This window comes from Microchirus variegatus (assembly GCF_963457635.1).
Source record: "Microchirus variegatus genome assembly, chromosome: 11".
NCBI lineage: Eukaryota > Metazoa > Chordata > Actinopteri > Pleuronectiformes > Soleidae > Microchirus > Microchirus variegatus.
This window is the reverse complement of record NC_139812.1, coordinates 18,447,212-18,472,101: the sequence shown is the minus strand read 5'-3', so window position 1 is coordinate 18,472,101 and position 24,890 is coordinate 18,447,212. Positions and strand designations below refer to the sequence as shown.

At 39.8% G+C, this 24,890-nt stretch overlaps 1 protein-coding gene across 1 annotated transcript; it reads left to right on the top strand.

The window, feature by feature from the left end:
* Nucleotides 1–1,814: 1,814 nt before the first annotated feature.
* prim2 (DNA primase subunit 2) lies at nucleotides 1,815–23,600 on the top strand (the record flags this gene model as incomplete). The annotated part of the gene is made up of 14 exons (XM_083897641.1): nucleotides 1,815–1,866; nucleotides 2,886–3,109; nucleotides 3,213–3,328; nucleotides 3,653–3,747; nucleotides 3,867–3,987; nucleotides 4,806–4,901; nucleotides 6,617–6,754; nucleotides 11,917–11,984; nucleotides 13,010–13,082; nucleotides 13,343–13,528; nucleotides 18,681–18,807; nucleotides 18,941–19,023; nucleotides 20,799–20,867; nucleotides 23,346–23,600. Exons 2-14 carry the CDS (start codon nucleotides 2,965–2,967, stop codon nucleotides 23,598–23,600), a joined length of 1,572 nt encoding a protein of 523 aa, XP_083753767.1. The 5' UTR covers nucleotides 1,815–1,866; nucleotides 2,886–2,964.
* Between the last annotated feature and the right edge of the window lie 1,290 nt (nucleotides 23,601–24,890).

The following is a 24,890-nucleotide window of genomic DNA, read 5'->3' as shown; positions in this document are numbered from 1 at the left end:
ACTTTAAGGTTTTCAGCTTCACTCCACCAGGTGGCTCTTTGTGCCAAGTATTAAATACTGAACTCAGGAAAATGCCCTGCTCATGGAATAATATGCACATCACTTTAAACCTTGCACATGCTGCGTAAAAGCCATTTTCTACATGTTGTATTTGTCCCCTCCCAGTCAATGTATTGTTTGACTGTTGTTTTTACCTTATGAATCACACATATGCATTATCCTAGCTAATCTGTTGACGTCTAGGCCAGGAGATTTCTGTATCTTTTGTTGTCACTCATGAAGTCCCAGTGTTTCTTCCACTTTGTCATCTCTCTTTCTCTCAAGTTGTACATTATTAATCCTCAGTTACAGACTGACTCGCTGTCTATGACTTTACAAACTATGTTACTTTACCCAGGCCTTGTCTTAAAGGGCACAAGGAGAATTCACGTATGTCACAAAGCGTTCAGGTCTCACTGCCTGGAATCATATAGTTGTATTTCCAATGACTGTTAGCAAACTTTTCACAGCCCATATCAGACTCCCTCGCCTTGGTATTGCGTGACCTGTTGAATGGCAGCTTTTATTACCAAGCAGCTGTTCATAAGGTCCGCTAAACAACGGTGCTGGTCAGATTTTTTTTAGAGAGTGAACAGCCAGTTTCTTACCTGTAAAATCGCTCAACAGCTCATCCGATGTCCACCAACATTAGACGAGCTAAGCAGCCAGCTAACCCACCGTCACATTTTCTACAGCCTCTGACTTTGCTCTTCTCTATGGCAGCAGGAAGACGCTGGTGACTCCGGTGCTACTGTTAACTAGCTAGGGTTAGCCATTTTCCCCCGGAGTAAAAGAAACCTTCTGCTACACCTGTTTGTACTATTTGTCTACTGTCTGCACACAGCTAACGCTATCTGCATCGAAACGGCATACGAAGTTTGATTTACGCCGACAACCGGGTTGAATGTGTGACGTTAACAGGATGCCAATCACAATCTATACTCATCACTGTCAGTCCGCCAGCCAGGCGTTCGGCTAACTACGTTGCGCTTGCGAGTGGCTAACCAGGCAACTGGCTAGCTCGCTAATGTTTGTTGCTAAGCAGCGGAACCAAAGAGTGCACACGGTACAAGATGGCCATCGGAGAACCGTGGCACGTTGGCAGTTTTGAAGTCACGACTGTACATTTTGAAGTCTTCTCGTTTCTATCACTCGCATAACGATTTGACATTGCTGTGTTAGCATGTTCCCGCACACAACTATCATGTTATATATGTGTTTTATCCATAGACCCAAACCGAATGACACACATGTAATATTCAGTTTATTAGCGAGCTAAGGCTAAAACGAACAGTCCATTTTGAAGATGGGCTGGATGTAAACATGTGAATAAAATGTTCAAGGGTACATCGTAGCTACTACTAACAGTCTCATCACAAAAACAAAGACAGGCTTGCTCTGGATCAATAATAAATTAATTTTAGCCTATTCGTAACGCCACATGTCCATGGTGCATTTGTTTTGTTGTATCAACTCCACCGCAAGTTACTGCTGCGGTTACACCCAAAGTAGTCGACCAGAGACGAGTCATTAGAAGGACACAGTTGTGAACCACGACTTGATTTGAATCGTAACTTTTTCGGATTCACGTCTGCCTCAAGTGTATCGTACACATTAGAGAATACATTCAGACGTTGTCACTCAGCAGGGAACCCACCCCGCAGACGAACGGCGGCTCGGGCAGAACAACTAAACGAGCGCCCATTTAACATGACCGTTTCCTCTTCCTGGGTTGGTGAAAAGCGTCATCGTTTACCCGCGTTTGTTGAACAGCCCACTTTGTTTGGCGGGAGTGACCTCACGGGTAGCCGTCCCAGCACATATTCGGTAATGTAACGATAAAATTACTCACTAACTATTCTATCACTTTGTTTCGTGGGTTTATTTGAGAGCACAGTTGTGTTTAAAACTACTTTTCTATATGGACCTGAGGTGGTTTGCTGTGTGTTAGCTAGCATATTCTCTGCGTTAGTGATGCGTGTTGTTGACAAATCCAAGCTCACTTGGATTATGATACTGTGTCTCAATTATGACACAATCTATTTGTTTTTAAGTCGTCTTTTTACATTATTATGATATTGTGTGATATTAGTTTCAACTCCATAATCGTACAGTAGTCTGTATGCGAATGCGTGGCTATTAACTTCTTTCTTCTATATACTCTGGTCATTTGTCTTCTTGAGTGGTTATTAGTATTGCTATATTATAGTTTGGATAGTTTTTAGTCACAGCATTGTATTAACCTTTACCAGTCTGGGGGGAATTGGTGGCAGTGGCACTTTAAAGTATGTTTGTATTTCATTTAAAGCTGCAACTAACAATTACTTTTCATCATTAAAACAACTTGGTTTAATTATTAAGTAAAAACACTCAAAGCAATTAATCAATTTTCGAAGTAGTTCATGATTAATTTAGTCATTGGTAAATAATTAGCCCTAATTTCATTACACAGTTATATGTGTTTACTTCAATGTACCATGTTTTATTTACTAAACGCCACCACTTGAGACAGCTGAAACTGTCACTTTTATTTTCATGAACTTGCAGTTAGCATATCTTTGTTAATTAATCTATCAATTGCTACTTTTGAATCAATTATTATTTGTTTCTCAAAATATCAGTGTGATCATCCAGTATTTTGTCCAACCAGCAGTTTAATCCCAAAGATTAACTCTTATACACTGTATGACAAAGTATATTCAGTTGTTTCTCAAACGACTTATATATATATTTAAAACAAGCAAGACGAGGGTGATGGAGGTCATCAACTGTGTCCTTGGCTGTATTTACACTTGTAATGAGACACATACTGATCTGTTTGTTATTGTGTGTTCTAAAAATTAAAGTTTGCAGTTGCACCTCTACTGGTTAAACGTCCGGTGATCCACTGAAGACACTTGGTTTACTTGCCCATCATCAGCCACCATGCAGTTTTCTGGCAGAAGAAAGAAGTTCATCAACAGCCCTCAGACAGAGCTTTATGGATGTGCTCTGCAGTTCTACGGGCAGCCTCCTCTTGAAAACCTCTCTCTCACTGAATTCGAGGCATTTGCTGTGGACAGACTGAAATGTAGGTCATTTTTGTTGTCACTTCAATAAAGTGAAAATGTAAATATAAACTGTAAATTGCTGTAAGCACCATCTCCAATGTGGTCTTTTAATACTACCTGCAGTGTTGAAGTCTGTTGAGACTTCGGGAGTGCGCCACCTGAAGACTTCGGATGACTACAAAAAGAAACTGGAGACTGAGTCTAAAAACCTGAACTTTCCTTACAGACCACCACTGACTGTGAGTATCTTTAACACAATATGTCATCGTCCTTCCTCGTGCAGTACAATAATCGATATAGACTTGATACACTTAGAGAGCTCTATGTTGTGAATAAATAGAGAAAACCTGCACTTTTAATACTGTATATCATGGACAGTTTGTTTTCTTCAGTTGGATATCACGATGTATTGCTATATGATTGTCTTGCAATATATTGATTATCACAGAATCACTGGATGGCAATATTATTGGTATTATGGACCATGCATATCGTGAGGTAACCTGTGATTTGACCCTGTCTCTGAGTTTACTGAGTTAAAATATTTCTGTTAACCCGTCAAGGATGAAAGAAAATCTCAGATTGGACAAAGTGAACATGAGAAAAGAAGAAAGGATCACATCTCTCACTTCATTCTCAGGCTCGCCTATTGCCAAACGTAAGTTAAGTATGTCATTATTAAGAAATAAATAGAAAAAAAATGTTATGGAGAATCATGGATACACTGTAAATCAAATGTAATTATACTAACTGCTTTATTCCATTGTCATTTTTAAGGGAAGATCTCAGGCGCTGGTTTATACAACAGGAAGTAGATCTTTTCCGCTACCGCTTCAATGAGCTGCTGCCAAAACAAAAGCTTGAATTTCTGCACAAAAATAATCTGCAATATGATACGGTGAGTTTATTGACCTCCTCCAAGGAGGTATATGTTTTCGCTGGAGTTTGTTTGTTTGGTTGTCTGTCTGCCTGTTAGCAACATAACTCGAAAAGCCACGGACGGATTTGGATGAAGTGTATCCGCAATGGGACAACAAGTGGTTAAATCAAATGTGGGCACGATCCATAAACGCCATCACTATTTTTATCGCTATTTTGTAGGCACTGAGCTGCCTTGGCGGAGGTCTGCGCTCTCCAAGTGCTTTTCTAGTTTTACCTTGATTTCATGTTTTCTACCTTGTTATAAAAAAAACCAGAAGAAAGAGACTGAAGAAATTGTTTCTAATTTGTAATCTGAGAGTTGACTATGAAAGCGACATCTTACCGAGAGTGGTGGGAGTCAACAAGGCAGTGAGCAGCACAAGCTTCCAACAGTATGTAGTGGTGTTCAACTATTTCATCACTAGGTGGAGCTGTTTGATCATTGTTACTACACTATGAAATTAAAGGCTTTTCTTAAGCATTGATTTTAAAGTTTTTTGGTTTGTTATTAATGTTTCAATCATAAATATAAGAACAAATATCCAGATGTTAATTTTTTTTATTTCCTGAAGTTTAACTTCAGAAAAGTGCAGTGTTTTTTTTTTTTACCAAAGCTTAAAAGGAAAAACACATAATTTGTCAACACATAACGTGTCAAACAATGATGAACACTTTGTCTTGTTTTGACAAATGACGTTTGATTTCCATGAGCCTTGACCTTCTTGCATATTAAAGCTGACACATGCCTTTGCTGCTCTCCGCCGAAATTCATCATCCTCGTCAATAATTTTTCAGATCAGTGCTGAAGAGAAGATGACGCTGCAGGAAAAACTTATCAACTCCAGTTACTCTGTCAGTGGAATCACCGTGAAGGATCAGGACTTCTACAAAGTGAGTTACCCTCTTCTCTATTGAGTTCACTAAGACTGAGGCGTATTTATTTCTCGGTCAGACCTCTTAGTTTATCATATTTTATTATCCTTGAGGGAGATGAAAGCTTTAGAAGCAAGCCATATTGTATAGACACGTAGGAAAGAATGTTACAATATCATTAAATGAATCATTTTTAACATTTAAATAGAAAAAATACTCTCAAATTGACCGATCACCACTGTTATCACTCTGAGAATAATTTAAGAAATTGAAAACAATTTATTTTTATTTTTTCACTTATATTTGATAGTGCCTGTGCTGGTTTGTTGTTAAAGGGACATTTCACCAGTTTTACTCAATCATCCAGGTTATCCTAGATTATGCTTAGAAACATGCATTCATTACAGAAAAGTTGAGTTTATGATTTGAGGTTTAAAGGTGCATTATGGAATAAATCTAAAGTAACTGGCCATAAAATTCTCCTAATATGTCACAGAGACTCAGGAATAATATTCATATAACATACTGAACTCACCAATAACAACAGTACAGCCAAAATATTCACATTAAAAAAAATCTTTCTTGCACCGCAAATCATGTTTATGTTTTGAAATCATGTTTTGGCATGTGGAATAAATGTTGGAATAATTACAAGAGCTTTATCGTCAGTGTCTCCAATTGTTTGTAATCTCAACTTCCCCCAGAGTACCAGTGTAGATGGCTAGTGAACTGTGAACGGAACTCTTAAAAAAAATTATGAATTGCATTAAAGCGAAACAGATTTCTCTGCTTAGTTCTTTTCTTTTTCTTTTTTTCTTATTTCTTTCATCTCCTCAACCTCCAGGGCCAGTGTTTTTGTCAGACAGAGCTGGATCATCTTTTAATAAGAAATGAAGGAGCACATTGTGTTTTTCTTCCTTTAGTAGTTTAATTTACCGGAGACTCTTCTATATGTGTCTGAATATTGTTTATTTACCGCTTCAGAAATGTTTTGACCTAACACCTGTTAAGGGTTCTCATATGGGTGCTTGAAATACAAGGTTTGAAAAGTTCTTGCATCTTGGATAATGTGCTGAAAATAGCTTGAAGTGTTTTTCTTTCATTGGCTGAATAATTTGCCTATTAGATGAAGGAATAAATAAATACTAATAACTGGGCCTGGACCCAGTTGTGTGCAAACACATTTTGGGTTGTTTATTGCAAAATTCTGGCTCTTTTAATGTGAAATAATCTTTAGGTGTATGTCAATATTCATATAAATCTGCCCTTGGAAAATGTGTATGAACCACGACTGCTGAGTCACAAAATATTGAGCGGAAGAATCTCTTCAAGCCGCGCGATTGAAGAGGGTTGGAAAAATAACACCGTGATTGACGGATCATCTTCATAAACTTCCAAAGCAAATCTAAGTCTACATTTTGCCTCTCTACAAAATGAAAGGAAGCGGGTGAAATGTCACGCCCCGCTGCTTGACACCGAATTTACATTTGTTTGTTGCTGACAGTTTATTCGTTGAGAGAATGTTAATCATTACGTCTGATTTTACTGAACATTGCTGGACTGTGTAAATGCTTGGATCACATTTTGGAGCAGCCAAAAAGTATAAGGGCAACAGGATGACCTTATAATCCTGTCAGTCATACATGCAAACAGAATATTAACATGACACGTTTTGAATACATGGATTATTTATAACCCTCTCTCCAACTCCTCTTTTGTGGATTTTTTTTAAGGTTCCATTTCAAGACGCCCTGGATCTGCTGCGAACAAGAAAGGTTTACCTCAAAGCGGGCTACGTGTACATTCCACACCAGGACATTGTCGCCATTGTTATCAACGACTTTCGCACAAGGCTATCAAAAGCTCTCGCAGTAAGTGTTTACAACTCCTCACTGATTGCTCACAAAGCTCTAAGAAACATGCGGAAACTGCACATTTTGGAGTAAACGCATAGCACAGTCTTTACCTTTTTAGTGGAGATGAATAATAGAAACATTAGAGACAATCTTAACATGGGGTCGCATCAGCAGTTTGAATTTCTGATGATTGCTTTATCTTGTATCACTATTGCAACATGATCTGTTCATAGATGTGTCCAGACCTGTCAAAGGACTTAAACTGTCTGTTGTCAGTCTCTCACACACACACTCGTGTGAGTGAGGTTGGCTGTGAGGTTTAGTTGGAGTTTGAATTTGTTTTAGGTTAGGGATTTTGTTGTTATGGTTAAAGGGGACATATTATGCTAAATCAACATTTAAATCCTTATATTTGGCACTCTGGAGGCCCTATCAGTCAGCAAAGTGTGAAAAAAGATGACTCACTCATGTTTTTGTGGTCCTCCTCAGTCTAAGTACAGGAGATAAAACATGCAATGTTGATTTCCATGCTCACTGGGACGTCACATTGCTCTAAATTCCTGGAACTGTTTTCTGTAAAAAACTCGAGAGTGCTGGCAAGGGCAACGGTATCCGAAAACCGGAAGTCAGTGAAGTGTGCAAGAAGTTGTATTCTTGGCTTCACAGTGCAGCACAGAGTCCTACACAAATTTCCAGCCTCAGAGGATTTATCTGTCCAGTGGATACATGTTATATATGACGGCAATGTATCTGCTTGAGCCTGCAAATTATCACTTTTCCAAATGCTAACTGCTGTTAGCTCACAGTAGCCTCTGTGGCTGATGTAATTTCCAGTCCCAAGTTTTGTTTTGAATTTTTTTTTTTAAAGAGATACTCCTAAACCAAGCGTTCTGAACAGGGCTGTTTTGGCAGGGTGATTGAACTGCTGTGGTGCTTCATTCTTATGGTATTTTGACCAAAGCATGTCACAGACATGTTCATTAGGACACCAGGGAACTAGTGTAACTTGGAGAAATAGGACATACTATGACTCCTTTAAGGTCAGGGTAATGGGCTTAGGGTTGGGGAGGCACTAAGACTGCTGCATAAGAATGTGTGTGCACAAACACACACACACAAAACAATAACAGGCATACACTCATAGCTGGTAAATGTAATGTCATCCATTACAACCCTGACCTTTTAGTATTTAGAAAAAATAGAAAAAGAAATGCTGCCCTGTAGATTTTAATCAACACCTTTTTGACTCACTACACCAGAGCAGCTTCTCTTTACATTATATTGGAAAGTAAGGCTGGGGGAAAAGTCTTGAATCTTAGATGCAGCATAATTATGTCTTGAATGATCATAAATTGGTGTTGGATAGTCACTAATGTCCACTATCTATGAGGAATTCATTTGAGATTTTTCAAAAGAACACAGGCTTTTTTTTGTAGAGATCAGTTGGAGGGAGTCGTGGAGAAATCTCGGCTTACACCGCAGCACATATCCCTCCTCCTTTGCTTCTGTCGGCAGGACTCTGCAGTCACAGGTGGACTTGTCCCTGCCAATAATGAAAAAAAAAATAGAATTATTGTTCAAGTCTCTGTCAAAATCTGCTGAAGGAGACAGCTGATGACTGCAGCACATCTCTCTCTCTGTCTGTCTCGGTCTCTCAGTGTCTTAGATTGTGCATCTCTATAGACAGTAATTTAGTTTTCTCTATATTTTTCTGTTTGAAACTTAATTTGAAACAAAAAAAACACACGTGGGTGCAGCTGTTCGAGGCAGACATTTTCCCTGGTTTCCTCATAATTACTGTTAGTATCAATGAAAGATAATAGATGTAATCTACGTTAATATTAAATTGTGACACCTTCAAATTAAAATTAAGAGGCATCGAGATGCATTGATAATCATTTTGTAATGGAATCATCATGGAGTCCAATTGGGAGGCACCTAGAGATTTCCACCCATGTTGCAAAGTAGGTTGTGTTTCATTCACTCCCTTATGGAAATTAATTTTGTGTATACAGTGCACAAGTGTGGATGCTTTATGCCCAAACTGCAGCTGTGTTGGTCCCTCCAGAGCCCTGAGGGATGGTGGAGAAATGCCGGGATCGGATGAGGGGAAATATGTGTGCACACATGACATAAAATGGCTGGAGGGAAAGCTGGAGACAGCTAGTCTGAAAATGGTTATTTTCCCTGTGGGCAAGGTTTTTTTTTAGTTTTTTTTTTTTAAGGCTGTGGAAGGTGGCCTGTGTTCTGAATCTGCAGTATCGGCACACTTGTGCAATGCATTGAATGCCCTGGGGGGAGGTGAATCATGATGTTTTTGGGAGCGAGGGGCATTCTTCATAATACATATGAGGAGACAACCAAGGTTCAGTTACACTGTGTGGTGGGGTCGTGACTGGAGAGAGGGCACAGGCATGATCGACAACTGAAGGCAGTGTCACCGTTTGCTTTACAGCTCGTGCTTTTATAGAGGTGCAAGAAACTGACTCTATAGGTGAATTACAGCCACAGACTTGTAATTATTTACTGTACTGTTTGGAATTGGCCAGCAGTAAGTGAAATTAACTGATTGCCAGAACAGAACAAGCACACAAGTCAATGAAAAGTTGTTGGTGTCCTTAACAGCAACAAGTGGCACAATACGGTAAAATCACATCCATGAAACTATCACTGAATTTTGTGTAGAAATTATTTGATTAACATGTAAGACCTTGCACACTTGTGCCCCCCCCTCCTTTTGTGCCTACTCTGCGGGTTTTTGTCTTGATTATTAGACCCTCGTCACACATTCGGTGGGTTTCTATGAGCCAGTTTTATTCACATTTTCTATTCACACAATGGTGACAATGCAACACATCTTGAAAAATTGCATAAAAATTTGTACGCTTGACAAAGGTGGGAAAGTTGGCAGATCAAAGATGAATGTGAAAGAGCGCAGTGGGAACAGATTCAATGGATAAAGGATGAGGTTCAACAAAATATAGCAGAAATGGTGAATGAGAGGAGGAGGTATGTGTGGACCGATGAGGAAAACATGACCTCACCGTTGTGCAAAAAGCAAATATTACAACAATAATAGAAGGGAAGGAGCTACAAAACCTTTTCATCACACACATTTTGCTTTTGCTTGATGGTACTGCTTATTTATCCATCCATTTTCTACCACTTTATCCTCCACATGATGGTCGCAGGGAGCACTGGTGCCAATCCCAGCTGACATGGGGCTAAAGGCGGGGTACACTGGACAGGTCACCAGTCCATCACAGGGACACATCGAGACAAACATCCATCCACTCTCCCACTCACACCAATTTGCCTAATCCCCAAGTTATCCATTCTGCTTTATTTCAAGTTGGACCTTGTAAAACACTCAGGTGACCTAGAATGTAATGCCACTTACACTTGGCAGTGGGTGGAAACCACTGACAGATAGTGCTCTTACACAGGTTTATACCATATACTTTTGGTTTGTGGTGGATGAACTATATGAGGGTGACTGACTTTGTTCAGAATTGCATTTAATCTGATTGAGTCCACTAACTGCACACGGTTTGTTGCCTTGTGCATTGAAAACACTTTGGCAGTTTGATCAAAGGTTTGTTTTTGGTCTGTTTTGTGTTCCGTTCTCCATCTCTTGCCTTTGACTGAGCCGTCGGTTTCAATCCATGCTTTTTCTGGTAAAGCCTCTGTTCATGACAAAGTGGTAAACTAAGCTTGGCCACTTATCTACCAAAATGTGTATTGGCAAACTGAATAACTCAGCGAGAAGCCACTACTAAGCAAGTTAGTTAGAGAAATCCCTAATGGGTTTCTGGTCTGGGAAAATGCACTGCCGGGAAAATCTATTATAATCGTCTCCAACAATCAGATTGTGTGCTCTTTATGGTGTTGTTTAGAGTCCTAATGTTGGAATAGTGGACAACATATCCCTGGTTAGCTTTAACCTGGTTATGGGGAACACAAGCAGGATTAGAAAATAAATTATAGAAAAGCAAACAACAGGGTCAGCTTAGTCCAGTTCAGCCATTTTTCCATTTCCTGGTAATTATCTGGACCACTAACCATTGGAACGGAAAAATGTTCAAACAATTTTTCTTGTAACCGTGCCATTATGACTGTTTGTACTACAATAATGGTTATTCTCCTCCACTGGGTACAGCAACGGGACATCATGGAAATGTGTCATTAAAAAGGCATGAAATTGAAAGCTGCTCCTCCATATGACTCCAGCTAGTGCTTTATTCGTTCTAACACGCATGATACCGAATATTAAAATGTCTCTTGTGAATGTGTGAGGTTGAATTTGAAGCCACATTTTTTAAAGTTATTAGATGAAGTAAAGCTTTTTTTTTTTAAGGAGGAATGCGAGTTCATCTCTAGGGCTTACTTTTAAAAATTAAACATTCAAAGTGCATGTGTAGATGAACTAGACTGAGCTTTTAAAAACACTAAATGGAGAAGTTTTTTATTATTATTTTCAATTAGTCATACATAAAATGTTGGAATTTTTTTTTTTTTTTTTTTGCTTTTCCTTAACCTCAAAGTAACATACACACGTTTTATTTTGTCAACGGGTGTAGGGCTGCAGCGATTAATCAATTATTAATTGATTGCTGAATCATTCGTCAGCTTGTTTTTATTATGAAAAAAACGATAATCAAAATAGCTTTCAGATTTTTCAGCCTCTTAAATGTAAATATGTTCTGGTTTCTTTGCTCCATATAACAAAGAAATAATTAAAAGTGACTAATTTTGGTTTTTGGTCATAACAAGGTTTCATTCAACATTTTCTGGCATGTTAAGGACCAAATAAGAAATTGATTGATCGACACAGTAATCGACAGATTGATCAATTATGAGCATAATCGTTAGTTGCAGCTCTAAACGGATCATGTTTTTGATCTTTAAAAACTTGCTCAAACTGATCGATTCTCAAACTAGTTGCCAATTAATTCAATCAATTGATAATTTGTTGCAACCCAGATCAACACTACATTGTCCTCAATTAGTTTTTACACTTGCTTCAGGTTTGTTCCACCTGCTTCAGCCATGGATTTATATTTGAATCATTTTTCATAAGCATCTTTTCATGTTTGCACTCAGCCTGCAATGGAAGACTATTCTAATCCTTCTATCTACACTGTTTACCATCACTCACACGATTCCTGTCTCTGCAGCTGGCAGCACGCTCGCTACCTGCGGTGCATTCTGATGAACGGCTCCAACCTCTTCTTAACCATCTCAGGTAAGCAGCAGGATTAATAACGCTGTTCCCATTTTGCCCGAACTCTGCCGAAGAAGAGATTTAGCAGGATTGATGTTCGGATCATGGACGAGTGCCGGGGGCTTGTGGCCAGGGTTTGAGTCAACCCAATTTGTCGCTGTCGACATTTCCAGATGCTGTGGGAATTTACAGTACAGCGAGTGGCCACATGTGCGCCATCAACTATTCCTATTGTTGAAACATGTTTGTCATGTCTCCTCCGATTGCTCATGTCTTCTATTATACCTATAATCGCTGTGAGTGGTGCTTTTTGGGGATACATTATTGAATAGATGTATAGATTAAACACACAATTGAATTCCACATGGCTGATAAACCTGCTTTGTGTGGTCCTGTGATCACTGTCTAAGACGTGGACACATTTGTAAGAGGGTTTTCCACCAGGCAGGAATGGAGCAGTTACAGGAGGAACATGCTTGTCACTTCATTTCCATCCACTGCAATATTCAAATCAAAATCTATTAAAGTCAAACAGCCGCCGCCAACTTCCAATACTCAAGTGCCGCATCTTAATGTAAAAACCTTGTATGCGGACGCCATCAAAAGATAATGTGAATCAGCAACAGCCACCGTTTAAACGGTGGCTTAATAGCAGTCGACTTCAATAGACTTCAGTATCAATAGCAAAGAGGAATTACTCTTAGAGGGTGTTTTATCTTCTTTCAGATAAAAGTTAGAACATGAATATCGGGCTAGAAGGAGTCATGTTGCCTGATTGTTGATGGGGATTAGTGGGAAGCTTTTTTGAGATTAGCGAGTATGCCGCTAATCTCTGTGGTCGGGGGGGGGAACACGGTGTGATGTGAAACACTGTCACACAGGACTCAGTGGACAGTCGTCAACTTAAAATCTACTAATAGTTTGTTCAGCTGGTTAAATATTTTTTTTTTCCTTACTTTTCTTGTCAGCCCAGATATTTTCTAAAATTGCATCGGTGATATTAAAGAATGCCGTGTTTATTTTTCACACACTATTTCTTTTCTTAGTCATGCCTATGTGGGGCAGGATTACAGCGTCCAGAAGAATGTCGGCAAAATCTCCTTGGAACAAATTGATTCGGTGAGTTGCTCTGACCATTTATTCTCCAAATGTCAAGTTCAGGGTGCCATTGTGCCTGGGAATAACTGGTGCAAAAAGAGAGGAGAGATGAGGTTGGGTTTGAAACTCTGGCGTGTTTGAGGCACCATTGCTTGTAATCACTGGCTTCACATTATGTTTAACATGTCCTACTATTGAAAGTAATTAGATATTTACTGGCACTGATAAATTAGAGTAGTTATTTTTTTGTGTCCAGGTCATTAATTATTGTCTGCCTCTAGCTTTCAGTGAAGTCCTTCCCACTGTGTATGAGGCAGCTCCACCAAGCTCTCAGAGAGAACCACCACCTACGTCACGGAGGCCGCATGCAGTACGGACTCTTCCTCAAAGGCATCGGCCTCACTCTGGAGCAGGCGCTGCAGTTCTGGAGGTTAGAGTTCATCAGAGGCAAAGTGGATGCAGACAAGGTAATGTGTACAATAACATATACGATTATTACGTTTTTCCTCATAAGAAGGCAACAGAATATTACGTGACATTTTGCTTTAATGACTTTCCCTCTCCTGAGTGCTGCTCCACACATTAATTAGTAGTGCTGGGGGTGGGGTTACAGCTATATTGACTACATCATACCTGTGTTGATTAAAAAAAAAAAAAAAAAAATCACTTGTTTAATTAGTTTCAACTGTAATGAGCTTAATGAAGGCTTGCGGTGGTTGTGGATTCAATTGTCGTGTCTCTCAATAAGAGTCCTGACTGAAGAAGTAAGAACTGAAATTCTTTACAGGCAGCCACGGCAGACGTGTGCATTATTCGCTCACATTCATGTCACATAACATCGGTGGTGCATGGCTCTCCTTACAGCCTGTGCTTTGTGAAGGATTTTTGTGGCTTTTTGTTGGATTTTATGTTTTTTTTTTCCCCCAGTGATTTTGATTATCAGATGGATACAAACTGAATATTCTATTGGCTCTTTCTTAAAGGTCCCATATGATGCAAAATCAACTTTTTAATCATTTAAATCCTTATATTTGGGACTCTGGAGGCCCTATCAGTTGGCAAAGTGTAAAAAAAAGATGACTCACTCATGTTTTTCTGGTCCTCCTCAGTCTAAGTACAGGAGATAAAAACACGCAATGTTGACTTCCACACTCATTGGGACGTTACAATGCACTAAATTCCTAGAATTGTTGTCTGCTTTGTCTGTAAAACATGCAAGAATGCTGGCGAGGGCAACGGTCCACGAAAAGTTCTATTCTTGGCTCCACAGTGCAGCACAGAGTCCTACACAAACTTCCAGCATCAGAGGATTTATCTGTCCAGTGGATACATGTTAGATATGATGGCAAATGATCACTTTTCCAAATGCTAACTGCTGTTAGCTCTGTTAGCTCTGTGGCTGATGTCATGTCCTGTCCCTTAAGTTTCGTTTTACTATTCTTTTGTCTTTCTTTTGTGATTGAACTGCTGTGGTGCTTCATCCTTATGGTATTTCGACCAAAGCATGTCACAGACATGTTCATTAGGACACCAGGGAACTAGGTTAACTTGGAGAAATAGGGTATAATATGACTCCTTTAATTACCATCCACTGCGACGTGGAACAGTAAAACTTCAGCACTGTGTTAGAGGTGAAGAACTCAGTCTGTTCACCAAGACAAGAGCTACTTAGGCATGTTAGGGTGTTAGAGGAGGTGCTTGCAGAAGAGACGTGTCTTGAGGATACAGAGGAGGATGTCCCTGATAAGATTTGGCAGCTCATTTTACCACCAGAGAATCACAGAGGGGGAACAGTCTGGACTGTGATTGCCTTGTGTGCTGCTGGGATGGCAGTGCCACATGATGTTTCTTGGAGGAGCACAAGCCCATATGTTTGAGTTTAAGTAAATGGGTGCTGTTGACCCAGAAGTCACTCTGTATGCAAGAATTAAAGTGACTTGAATTTTAGTTTGGGCGGTGGGAGGTTGATGTGCAGCAGAATGACGTGTGCCCTTTTAGGCTGATTGAAGACCAGACGCTCCGCTGCATTCTGGACCATCTGTAAGTCTTTTAACTGAGTACTGTGGGAATATGTTGAGCCCGAGTCTGTGTTTTCTGATCATTTTTCAGTTTGGTGGGTTGTTTTATTTAAAGATCCATTAAATCATTTTGACTAGACTGATACACAAAGATTTGTAAAGAGGCTTTCCTGTTTTCACTTATTCAAATAATATCCGAGACTTTGACATTTGAAATTTTTCTGCTAAGTGCAAAAGAACAACTTGATTAAAAATAACAGCAGAAGAGTACACTGACAAGTACCTGGTAATTTGCAGATGTGGTACAAATTTCTACTTTGCTAATGTCGGAGACAATAAAGATAATTAATTCAGCTAGGTCCTACATCATTACGTTCACCCTTTTATCACTGTGGCCTGCTGGCTGGTTAATACAGTAATATTAATAATTAAGTAGGACTGCAATGATTAATCGGTTAATCGAACAAAGAAATGATTAAAACTTCCCCGTTTATTAAAATTGGATCATGGAACGGAAAATGAGTAAAAACAAAATGTAAAAAGAAATCATTACCTGCTGTTATTGTTCCTTCTATTTTTGAAAGGTCCTCTCTCTGTAAAGAAGAACAAAGCATTTTCATTCAAACCATGTAAAAATGTCCCATGTTTAATGTTAACATGCCAATAATATGATGGTCGAATGGCGATGTGACACCTGTTACGTGGCGTCTCTACAGTAACAAGGTCCTGTCCTTGTCTCCTGTTTTTTTTTTTTTTTTTTTTTTTTTTTTACTCTGCTGTGCCAGTTATCAACCGAGGATGAACCTCACGGCAACTACAGTACACTGTATCCCTGTCTCCATCTCTCAGGGGGCTTTGTATCCATGTACTTGCTCTCAGAGAAGGCGCGATGGGGCTCTGCACAAAGCCCGGCTCTTGTTTCACAGCAGAGGCAGCAGAACGGTGCTGACCAGATCACAGCTTTCACAGTGATGTATGTGTTGTGTCAGGGACTGCACTTTGTGGCAAGCTGCACAAAGCCGGCTCATTAGTATGCGACTGGCACAGAGAAAAAAGATGGGAGGCAGCGATGCTGAAAGGGAGGCCTGGAGGAAGAGGCAGTGTAATATTAGGCTAGAGGGAGAGCGAGAGAGAAAATTGATGAAATCATCTCGATCTATCAATGAGGGATGTCTGTTTGTACCACATTTCAGTGTGTTGTTTCGCTGTAGGACGCTGCTGCTCTGAACCGATGTCAACTTCCGCTTAATTAATTTATACCAACTGACACCATTTTTCACATTATCGGGTTGGGTTTCCACTTGGTTGTTTTCAGAGTGTAGAGGAGAGTCATTAGATGACACTTCATTTAAACTAATTTTAAAGTTTGGGTACAAATGCACGCTATACCGTTTAAATTGCTGGTATTTTCAGGACATTTCAAAGTAGCCCCCAGCTCCTCTTTTGCTATCGGTCTGCTTTACTTTGTGAAGAGGTTTTTCTTGAAGAGATCTAAGTGAAGGGATTTTGTGAGCAAATGTATTTTTTTTCTGTTCTGTATTCATTCATATTAAAAAAAAAAAGCCAATGTTCAATGAGATAGAGCCATGTAGGAATTCATTAGGGACCAATTCAAAAGTACTCTGCAAGTGCTGATAGTGGCCTCAAATGTCAGACCGTAATGTGCACTTGTATGCAGTATTTTTTTATATTCTTTTACCTTTTTATGCTTTTAGTTTGTGAAGTAAGACCTGTGGTGCAGATTAAAAGGTATTTTGGTGGTATCGCTTACAAAAGAGATTGAAGCTGCAGGCACAGCAGTCACTGTGGACTGAGGCTAAGAAGCCATGCCAAGTTTATACACATGCACGCACACACGCGTCCATAATCCCTTTGATTGTGTCCTATTTCTCTGTCTCCACTGCTGCAGGTTTTTTGTCAATGTGTCCTGGAGTGTGGGGGGATGTTGTAGCTGATGTACTCCCAGGAGCCAAAATGTGCACTAGAGGAACTATGTGACTCTCCTCCTTTATTGCGTCTTATGTGTTTGTGTTCTGAATTTTTACTGTGATTTTTCCCAGTTATGTCGGTTTAGAGGCCAACTCTGGTAGTGGAGTATATCCAGGATTATCTAAAGTGTATGGACACATTGATTAGTAAAAGCAGTTTTATCTCCCAGAATTCTGTGCTGAGGGAGTTTTAGCATTGAGTTGTGGTTACACATTATATTAATTCACACTCTACAAGGAACTAAAGTTCAGACTCTATCGCTTTATAGATCATGTGAGATCTTTTTACGTCTCAATCACCTTATTTCATATACGTGCGCTTTAAACACACGTCAGCGCAGCTCCAGGATTCATTTTAATAGACTAGCTGGGTATTAAATCAGAAAACAGCCTCTTAAAATTCCTAAGAAGCTCTACATAATTAATATTTGATTTACTGTACTTAAATAAGTTTTTATTGGGTTTAAAAGTGCCTTTGCGGCTTGTCTCATTAGCAAGTTCAGGGGCTTTATTGCAACATTAATGTGTTATGATGGGTGCAGTCATGGTGATTGTGTTCTGCCACCGTTGAAGTGCACTGTGTGGATTTTACTGTTTGCTTTTTAGAGGCAGGGTCCCTGTAATTTCTTTTTAATGGTTGCATCGAGGCACTGCACGTATTAAAGCAGTCCACTGCGGAGAGGTTTGCACAATGACCCCCTCCATTTAAAAGTATGTAGGAGTGTTTGGTTTGGAACACAGTGGACTGATTACGGTATGAGGCTCTGCAGACGTCTGGCAATTTATTAGTACAGTTCACTTGTCCTTGACCTTGATGTTTTGCTTATTGGGAGATCGTATAAAGATTTTACACATATTACAACTGCTGCTGCTGCTCTGTGGCCTTTGATAAAGTGCATAAAAAACAGAGAGGGTTCACTTTTGCCTGACTGACTGAATGCAGCTCGTTTATACATTTCAATACGGCAGTCATAATTTGGAGGTGCACTTTTATTTGGAAAAAGAGCCAGAAAAACGAAAGAAAATTGTGGGTATTTATTGTGTTTTTGTTTTTTTTTAGAATTAGTAGAAGTAAATCGAATCGTGTCTTATCATTCTATTGCCTTTTTAATATGCTTTTTTTCCTCAAAAAGGGAAATTCAATACTCCAGCAACAACTATAAATGTATGTAGATTGTGTAAGTTTTTTTTTTATTATTATTTTAAAGCAATTATACTTACAGTATGCAAACATACTTATGAGTAGTATATCCCAATTTCTTGCCAATAAACCCCCCCAAAGGTTCCACACTGGACCTTACTTGTCCTATTGTATCAAAGTGCCCAGGGCAGGGGGGCAAAAGCACCGTGAGGGAGAGACGGCGGTATTACCATGCCCATATTTCACTTGCCTTGAGTATGGCGACACCTCTACAGCACGTTCTCTTTAATAGCTCTATATTTCATTGAGGAAAACACTCTGTCAAAACTGACATGATGTATAACGATGTCTCTTTTCACCCCAACCTTGTCCCTCTTACACTCTAATCTTCATTAATGCCTTTTCGTTCTCTCTCCACTGTTCTTTTCTCTCGTTTCCCCCTCTGTATCTCTCTTTCTCTCTCTATCTGTAGTTTGACAAAGCATATGCATATGGTATTCGCCACATGTTTGGCAAAGAAGGCAAGCGAGCAGACTACACCCCCTACAGTTGCATGAAGGTGATTTTGTCAAACTTACCCAGCCAAGGCGACCATCATGGTGAGTTGACAGCTGTTGGTAGAAGCTGTTACCCTCTCATTGTCGAGCTCTGTTTTTCGTTTCCTCCTGTTGGTGAAACAAGTGAATATTATTTATTTATGTAGCATTATTTGTTTTTCGTTCGCTTTTGTAGGATGTCCATTTCGTCACAGTGACCCAGAACTGTTGAAGCAGAAGCTTCAGGTCTACAAAGTGTCGCCCAGTGGAATCAGTCAGGTGCGTGTTTTCTTTATTTCATTTGATTGAATGGTATATTTGTGATTTTCTACACCAAACCGTCAGTGGTTGAAAGCAGTTAGAAATGGTCTGAGAAGTTTGGTCTTGAAGAGTTGGAGATCCTGGAACTAGATTTTGAATTCAAAAGTCCAAGCCCCATTCCTTCAGACTACGCACTCAGGGAAGGGAGGGGGTGAGCAGAGGAGCAGTTCGTTGTTGTAAATTTCAGCCTCTCCTCTATATGTCACTATAAACTACTTACTTCACCTTTAAAGTTAACCCACTGGTCCAGTACAAACAGGGCCACCGTGGCGTCACTTTGCAGCCCTTTCAGAGCTTTCAGTCATCATTTAGTCCAGTGGATGCATGTTATATATGACAGCAATGTGCCTGCTTGAGCCTGTAAATGATCACTTTTCCAAATGCTAACTGCTGTTAGGTCCCAGTAGCCTCTGTGGCTGATGTCATTTCCTGTCCCTTAAGTTTTGTTTTACTTTTTTTAAGGTGGACCTAAAGAGTATCTCTTTAGGTCCACCTGGGAACTAGTGTAACTTGGAGAAATAAGGTATAATATGAGTCCTTAATTAATTGGTTCCAAGTGGTTTATGAAGAGGATTTTAAGCAATACAGTAAAAAAAAAAAATGCTCCAGAAAATGATCTCCCACCCTACCTTTAAGTAGTTGCAGCACAGACCTCGGTCGAGCAGGGGGTACATGTCGCACAGCAACCTGTGACACTGAATATACTGGACAAATGAACACAATGACATGATGAAGGCACACGATGAAAAGTTAATGGACCGCGTCGTTATTATTCCACGGCAGTCCTTCAAATAACCACGTGTCTATTTGATCTGGGTGTCAAATGAAATGAGTCAAAGAGGAGTGAAGGATAAGTGAAAGTATGACCTGTTGGAGGCAGTACATGAAAAGTCTGGATCATTTGATGAATCCCCCAATGCATAATCATAATAGTTACTTTCAAAGGATGACCTAATATTGATTTATCTCTAAAAGACCTAGCACACACAGGGTCGTCAATCCAGTGATATTATGACAGAGTATCTTGGTCTAGGTTTGCTATATTGTTTTCTTTAGTCCCTCAGAATCTGCTTGTGAGCGTACTAACATCATACTGGTGTCATATTTGCCCTTTTTGAGAAAAAAAAAAAAAGCACAGAACTGCAAATGTTTGCCTTTTATTACCGCTCTCACTGATCCAACACCAGCCACAGCGGTTGAGCATGCTGGTGGCAGTATCATGCTGGAGGCAGCTTTCAGGAAAATAGGAAATAATGAAGCAGCCAGATGCAGTTAGCTTCTCACTCAGGAGTCTTTCTCTGGGTAAAAACTGACGACCTTGGATTCATTTTTCAGCAGGTAAGTCACCCTCAGTGTGCTGTCAGTCGAATACAACAGTGAGAAAGAGTGCGTGAGCCTTTATGGCTCGCTCACACCCTTACTTTCAGCTTCACCGAACCCTTCAGGGTGTATTGTTGACAAAGGTTTTAGGGCCAGGATATTTAAATCTCTTCGAATAAACCTGAGGTGTGCTCCCATTACATTTGCAAAGATGTTTTTTGATGGGATGTCATCACTGCAGCCCAAAGCCAGTTAAAACAATTTTGATTTGTAACACTGCAAAACATAAAGTCACAAAGCGTTGGCGGTATCTTGTTTGGACGCGCTGTAACACAACAACAACAGTGCGGGGAATACTGTTGAAATTGACGTCTTTGAACTAATCTCTCTCTGTCCTCCACCTTATCCCGCAGATCCTGGACCTGGTTAAAGGAATGCACTATCAGCTGGCGTGCCAGAAGTACTTTGAGCTGACACACAATGTAAGTGCAGATTGAATTTAATTTGGGCCACCTGTGTCAGAGGCAACAGCTCAGTCCTTGAATCTCATGCATGAAGGCTCAGGAGAGAGACCCAGGACTGTCATAACATCTGTCATTAGCTGGCTGTCATAGCCACTTAATTTTTATAGGTTGATTAAAGCATTAAGATCCTTTTTGTCCCCTGTGCATATGTATTTAATTTAATGGAATTCAAGTTGGGACGCTCGAGTCGTCTTCTCTTTTAGTCGTACTCAAAGTCCTAGTTTAGAGAAGATAAGTAAGTGAAGTATAAGTAAGTGTTTTTCACTCCGTCTAGCAAGATTGCTAGAATACTGTTCGGGCCAATTTCCCAAAATTTGTGGAGGGATGTGCCTTGACCCAACGAGGATCCCATTAAAGTTTGGAGCGCGTCCAATTAAGGGGGTGGGATAAAGGATTTCACCTTCCTTTAGATTGCAAGGGTGTTTAGTCAAGTGTTGGTGGACATACGGGCTCTTAGGGCTCTCTCTACTCTTCAGTTATCAGTGCAAAACATCAGAATATGATTTAGATCAGTTAGATGTAGGACAATTAATGATGTTTTTAGACGGACTGCAATAACTTGTATAAAAAAGGGAGCATCATAGGAGGTGACACACATAAACAAATCATCAATTTTTTTGACTTTGAAGTAGATTAGTTTTTACGCAGACTTCATTAAACTGTGGCCACGACAGAGTTCACTGTCACAGCTGCAACATTCACTGTTCAACACATTCAAACTTTTGCATTACTGTAAATTTCGTGACGTTTTGTGCAACTACTGTGTTTTTTCTAAAGAAAACATTTTGTTTTATAAATTATAAATTGTTAATACACTATTTTAACATGCAGTTGATTGTAAATAACTGCCAGGTATTGGACGTTATTCTGGAAAAATGGGCAAAATCACTGACTCACAGGGTGTTAAAGGGTTACATTTCTTGAAATGGCACAAATGTGTCGTTAACAGCTTGTTTAAAAGGTGTTAAATGACTGTATCAGACATATATCGGCATTGATAGATACTTATATACTTATACTATATACTGATATTGCTATTGCATACGAAAAAGTGGTACTAATTCAAACATTAGTACCATGTCAATGTATACGAAATAATGCACCTTTTCTCTCAAAAACAGCATGTCCCACTTTAAACCATCTTGTATGGAAATATAGACGTTAAAATCCAGCTGTCTACTTTATGCGAGTACACGGTTGTAACCCTCGAACGCCTCGGCTTGATGGCAGGTCATTGACTCTAATGAAAGATGCAGGTGTCACGTTTGTTTACATTCATCAGTCCGCGCAAACGGCTAATGAAAAACAACGATGTTGTATTCTGCAGTCATGTGTAAAATGAATTATTCTGCCTCACAGGACAATTTATACATGTTGAATTCACAGTATAAACAAATGTCCCACAGGTCCTTGAAAATCCCCAAAAGGTTTGTTAATTAAACAGAAAATCCAGGTCAGGACATGGAAGTCTTTTGAACACAGACGCGAGAGTGAAATATTAAAAGTGTACTCATTTATATGTTGAAAACTGAATTTATAGTCAATTTGATGCAGTCTGTGTGCAACTCTTACCGAACAACTGAATAATTCTCACTGTTTTGTGGTGATGTGTTAAAGAAGGACGAGGGGACCGCGTCACCTCCATCACTGTAACCCAGCACAAATGAGACGCGTTCAAGCCTGATATTTCTCATTAAAAAGTTCTTAATGTCGTAACTGTAATTAACCGTTATGTGAGTCCCAGACTGCTGAGTTGAGTTTGAGGTAACTAATCTGCAAAGTCCTTGAAAAGTTCTTGAATTTGATATTTCTTATGAAAGCAGGACAGAGTCACTTGATGATAAAGGCGGCGATTTATATCAGGACTACGTCGAATCAGAATCAGTGCTGATCACTAACGCTCTCCGGCCCCTGCAGGATACGTTCTACTCGCACCAAAGTGCTTGGTGGCATAATTCCTTATATGAACTGTAGAAAGAGCAAAGTGAAATTTCTCATTACTGAGCTCAAATTAGCAGCTCATAGTTATTGTGTACAAATGTCGTTGTCATTTAAAATAATACTGATGCTTTCACACTGACGGAATTAATCACAATTGAATAATTGTTTGAGAAGTAAAGGTCACAGATAGAGGACTTGAAAGAGCTCAAACGTCATCTTGTGACTGATTCGTAGGTTGTTTTAGTGTGAGTGATTTTTGACATTTTATTTCCTGAAAGGGCTTTTCATCTTTTCACTGTGCTCTGATGGAATAGTTTATCTGGATTAGTGAAATTAACAAATACTTCGTCCTTAATTAAGCTGTTTTTTACGTGATCGTCATATCAAAGAGAATTTACTGGCCATTGAACGTCCAACCCGACACTTCTGTGAAAAATTAGACTTGCAATTATTTCCTCTGGATTTAAAGTCATGTGTTCTGTCTCTTTGGAACAGGTCGAGGATGCCAATTTTTCACTCAACCACCCCAACCAGTACTTCGTAGAGAGCCAGAAAGTTTTGGGAGGAGGAGGCGGCGTCGGCAAGGACGTAAAGCGAGAGATGGGGACGCCACAGAGGTCGCGGGAAAACTCTGCTGTCAGAGGCTCCGCTGCGGCACCAGAGGCAGCGGCACCAGAGGCAGCCGCCAACGCCTCACGGGATTTGGCTGAGATTCCAGAGGACCTGGATTCTTACTTTCAAGACGCATGAGGTTCTTTTATACTGTACATGTTAGACATTCATCTGTCTTTTCTATGAGAGTTGAAGGTCGGCGCATATTTTGACTTTAAGTTCAATCTGTATCTCATTTGTGAAATATTAAAGCTGCATTTTCATTCATTTTTCAAGTAGTTCTTTAATTGATTTGAAGCGCAACTATGTGTTTGTACTATAATTTCACAGTTATTGTGATGGGTAAATGGCTTATTTTGGGGCTGTCTCTACTCACTACTACCAGACTTGCAAAATCAGGGCCGTGTGAAAGAGGAAATGACCGTCTGACTGAGCGAGGGTCAAATGGTGAGAGCTGAAAACCACAGGAACATGCTAAATAGATGCCGACCGGGCATTTTTTACGGGTATCTTTGCGATAGCCTGTGTTAAAAAGGCTCATTTAAAGACAAAAGCACCTGACCAGGAGGGCGGAGCTTCGACAGTGAGTTTATACAGGGGAGAGAAGAAGACGACAAAAATGGCCAAACTTGCAAAGTTCTGCTGAATTAACGCCCAATCGACATTGTTCACCTCAACGTTTAAAGAGTTTTCTACCTGATAAATCCCTTGTTAATATTAGTGACGATGCCTCTTTGATTGAGCAGTTTCTCCCCTCTCTGTTCTCCTCTTCTTTGTTTTCACGCCGGTCTCGGCTCAGATGGCTAATACGCAGTCTCTGTGCAGCGTTTTGGCAGCGACCGTGGTTTTGTGGGTGATGAGTAGAACATTTTCCAGCTGTCTCCCAATGTCATTGTATGTGCTGGCAGGAGTATGGATGAACGGTGGCAGGAGGACGGATGAAAACAAACAATTTTCACAGTTGTATTATGCCGCCTTGAAATATTGCCTCGTGGTGCACAATAAAATGTATTCAAAGCAATACGTGGTCAGGAGATTTTTTTTCTTTCCTCTCATTTTAAACTTCTGTCTGCTCAATAACTTTTGAAAAATAACGTGTGTGAAGAATCCTTGGCTCTGCAGCACAGTTGGTTGGCAGCGAGCGAGTACTTCACACTGGCACAGTTTGATGCTCTCAACTCCACTCCCGCTTTGCATTTTACTAGATTACTAACTTTAGATCCAATTAAAGCTGTACACAGCATTGACTGAGCCCTCGGGATAAGGCTCACTGCGGTGTCGTCATATCTCTGAATTAGCGTGATTTTTGTCAAATTGCCATTACTTTGTTTTGTTTAGACACCACGGAAAGTAGTCGTATGCAAAACTTTGAGGGTTTTATTTAAAACCTCAGACACCGCAACAGCAACGTCCAATCCGATTTTTGAA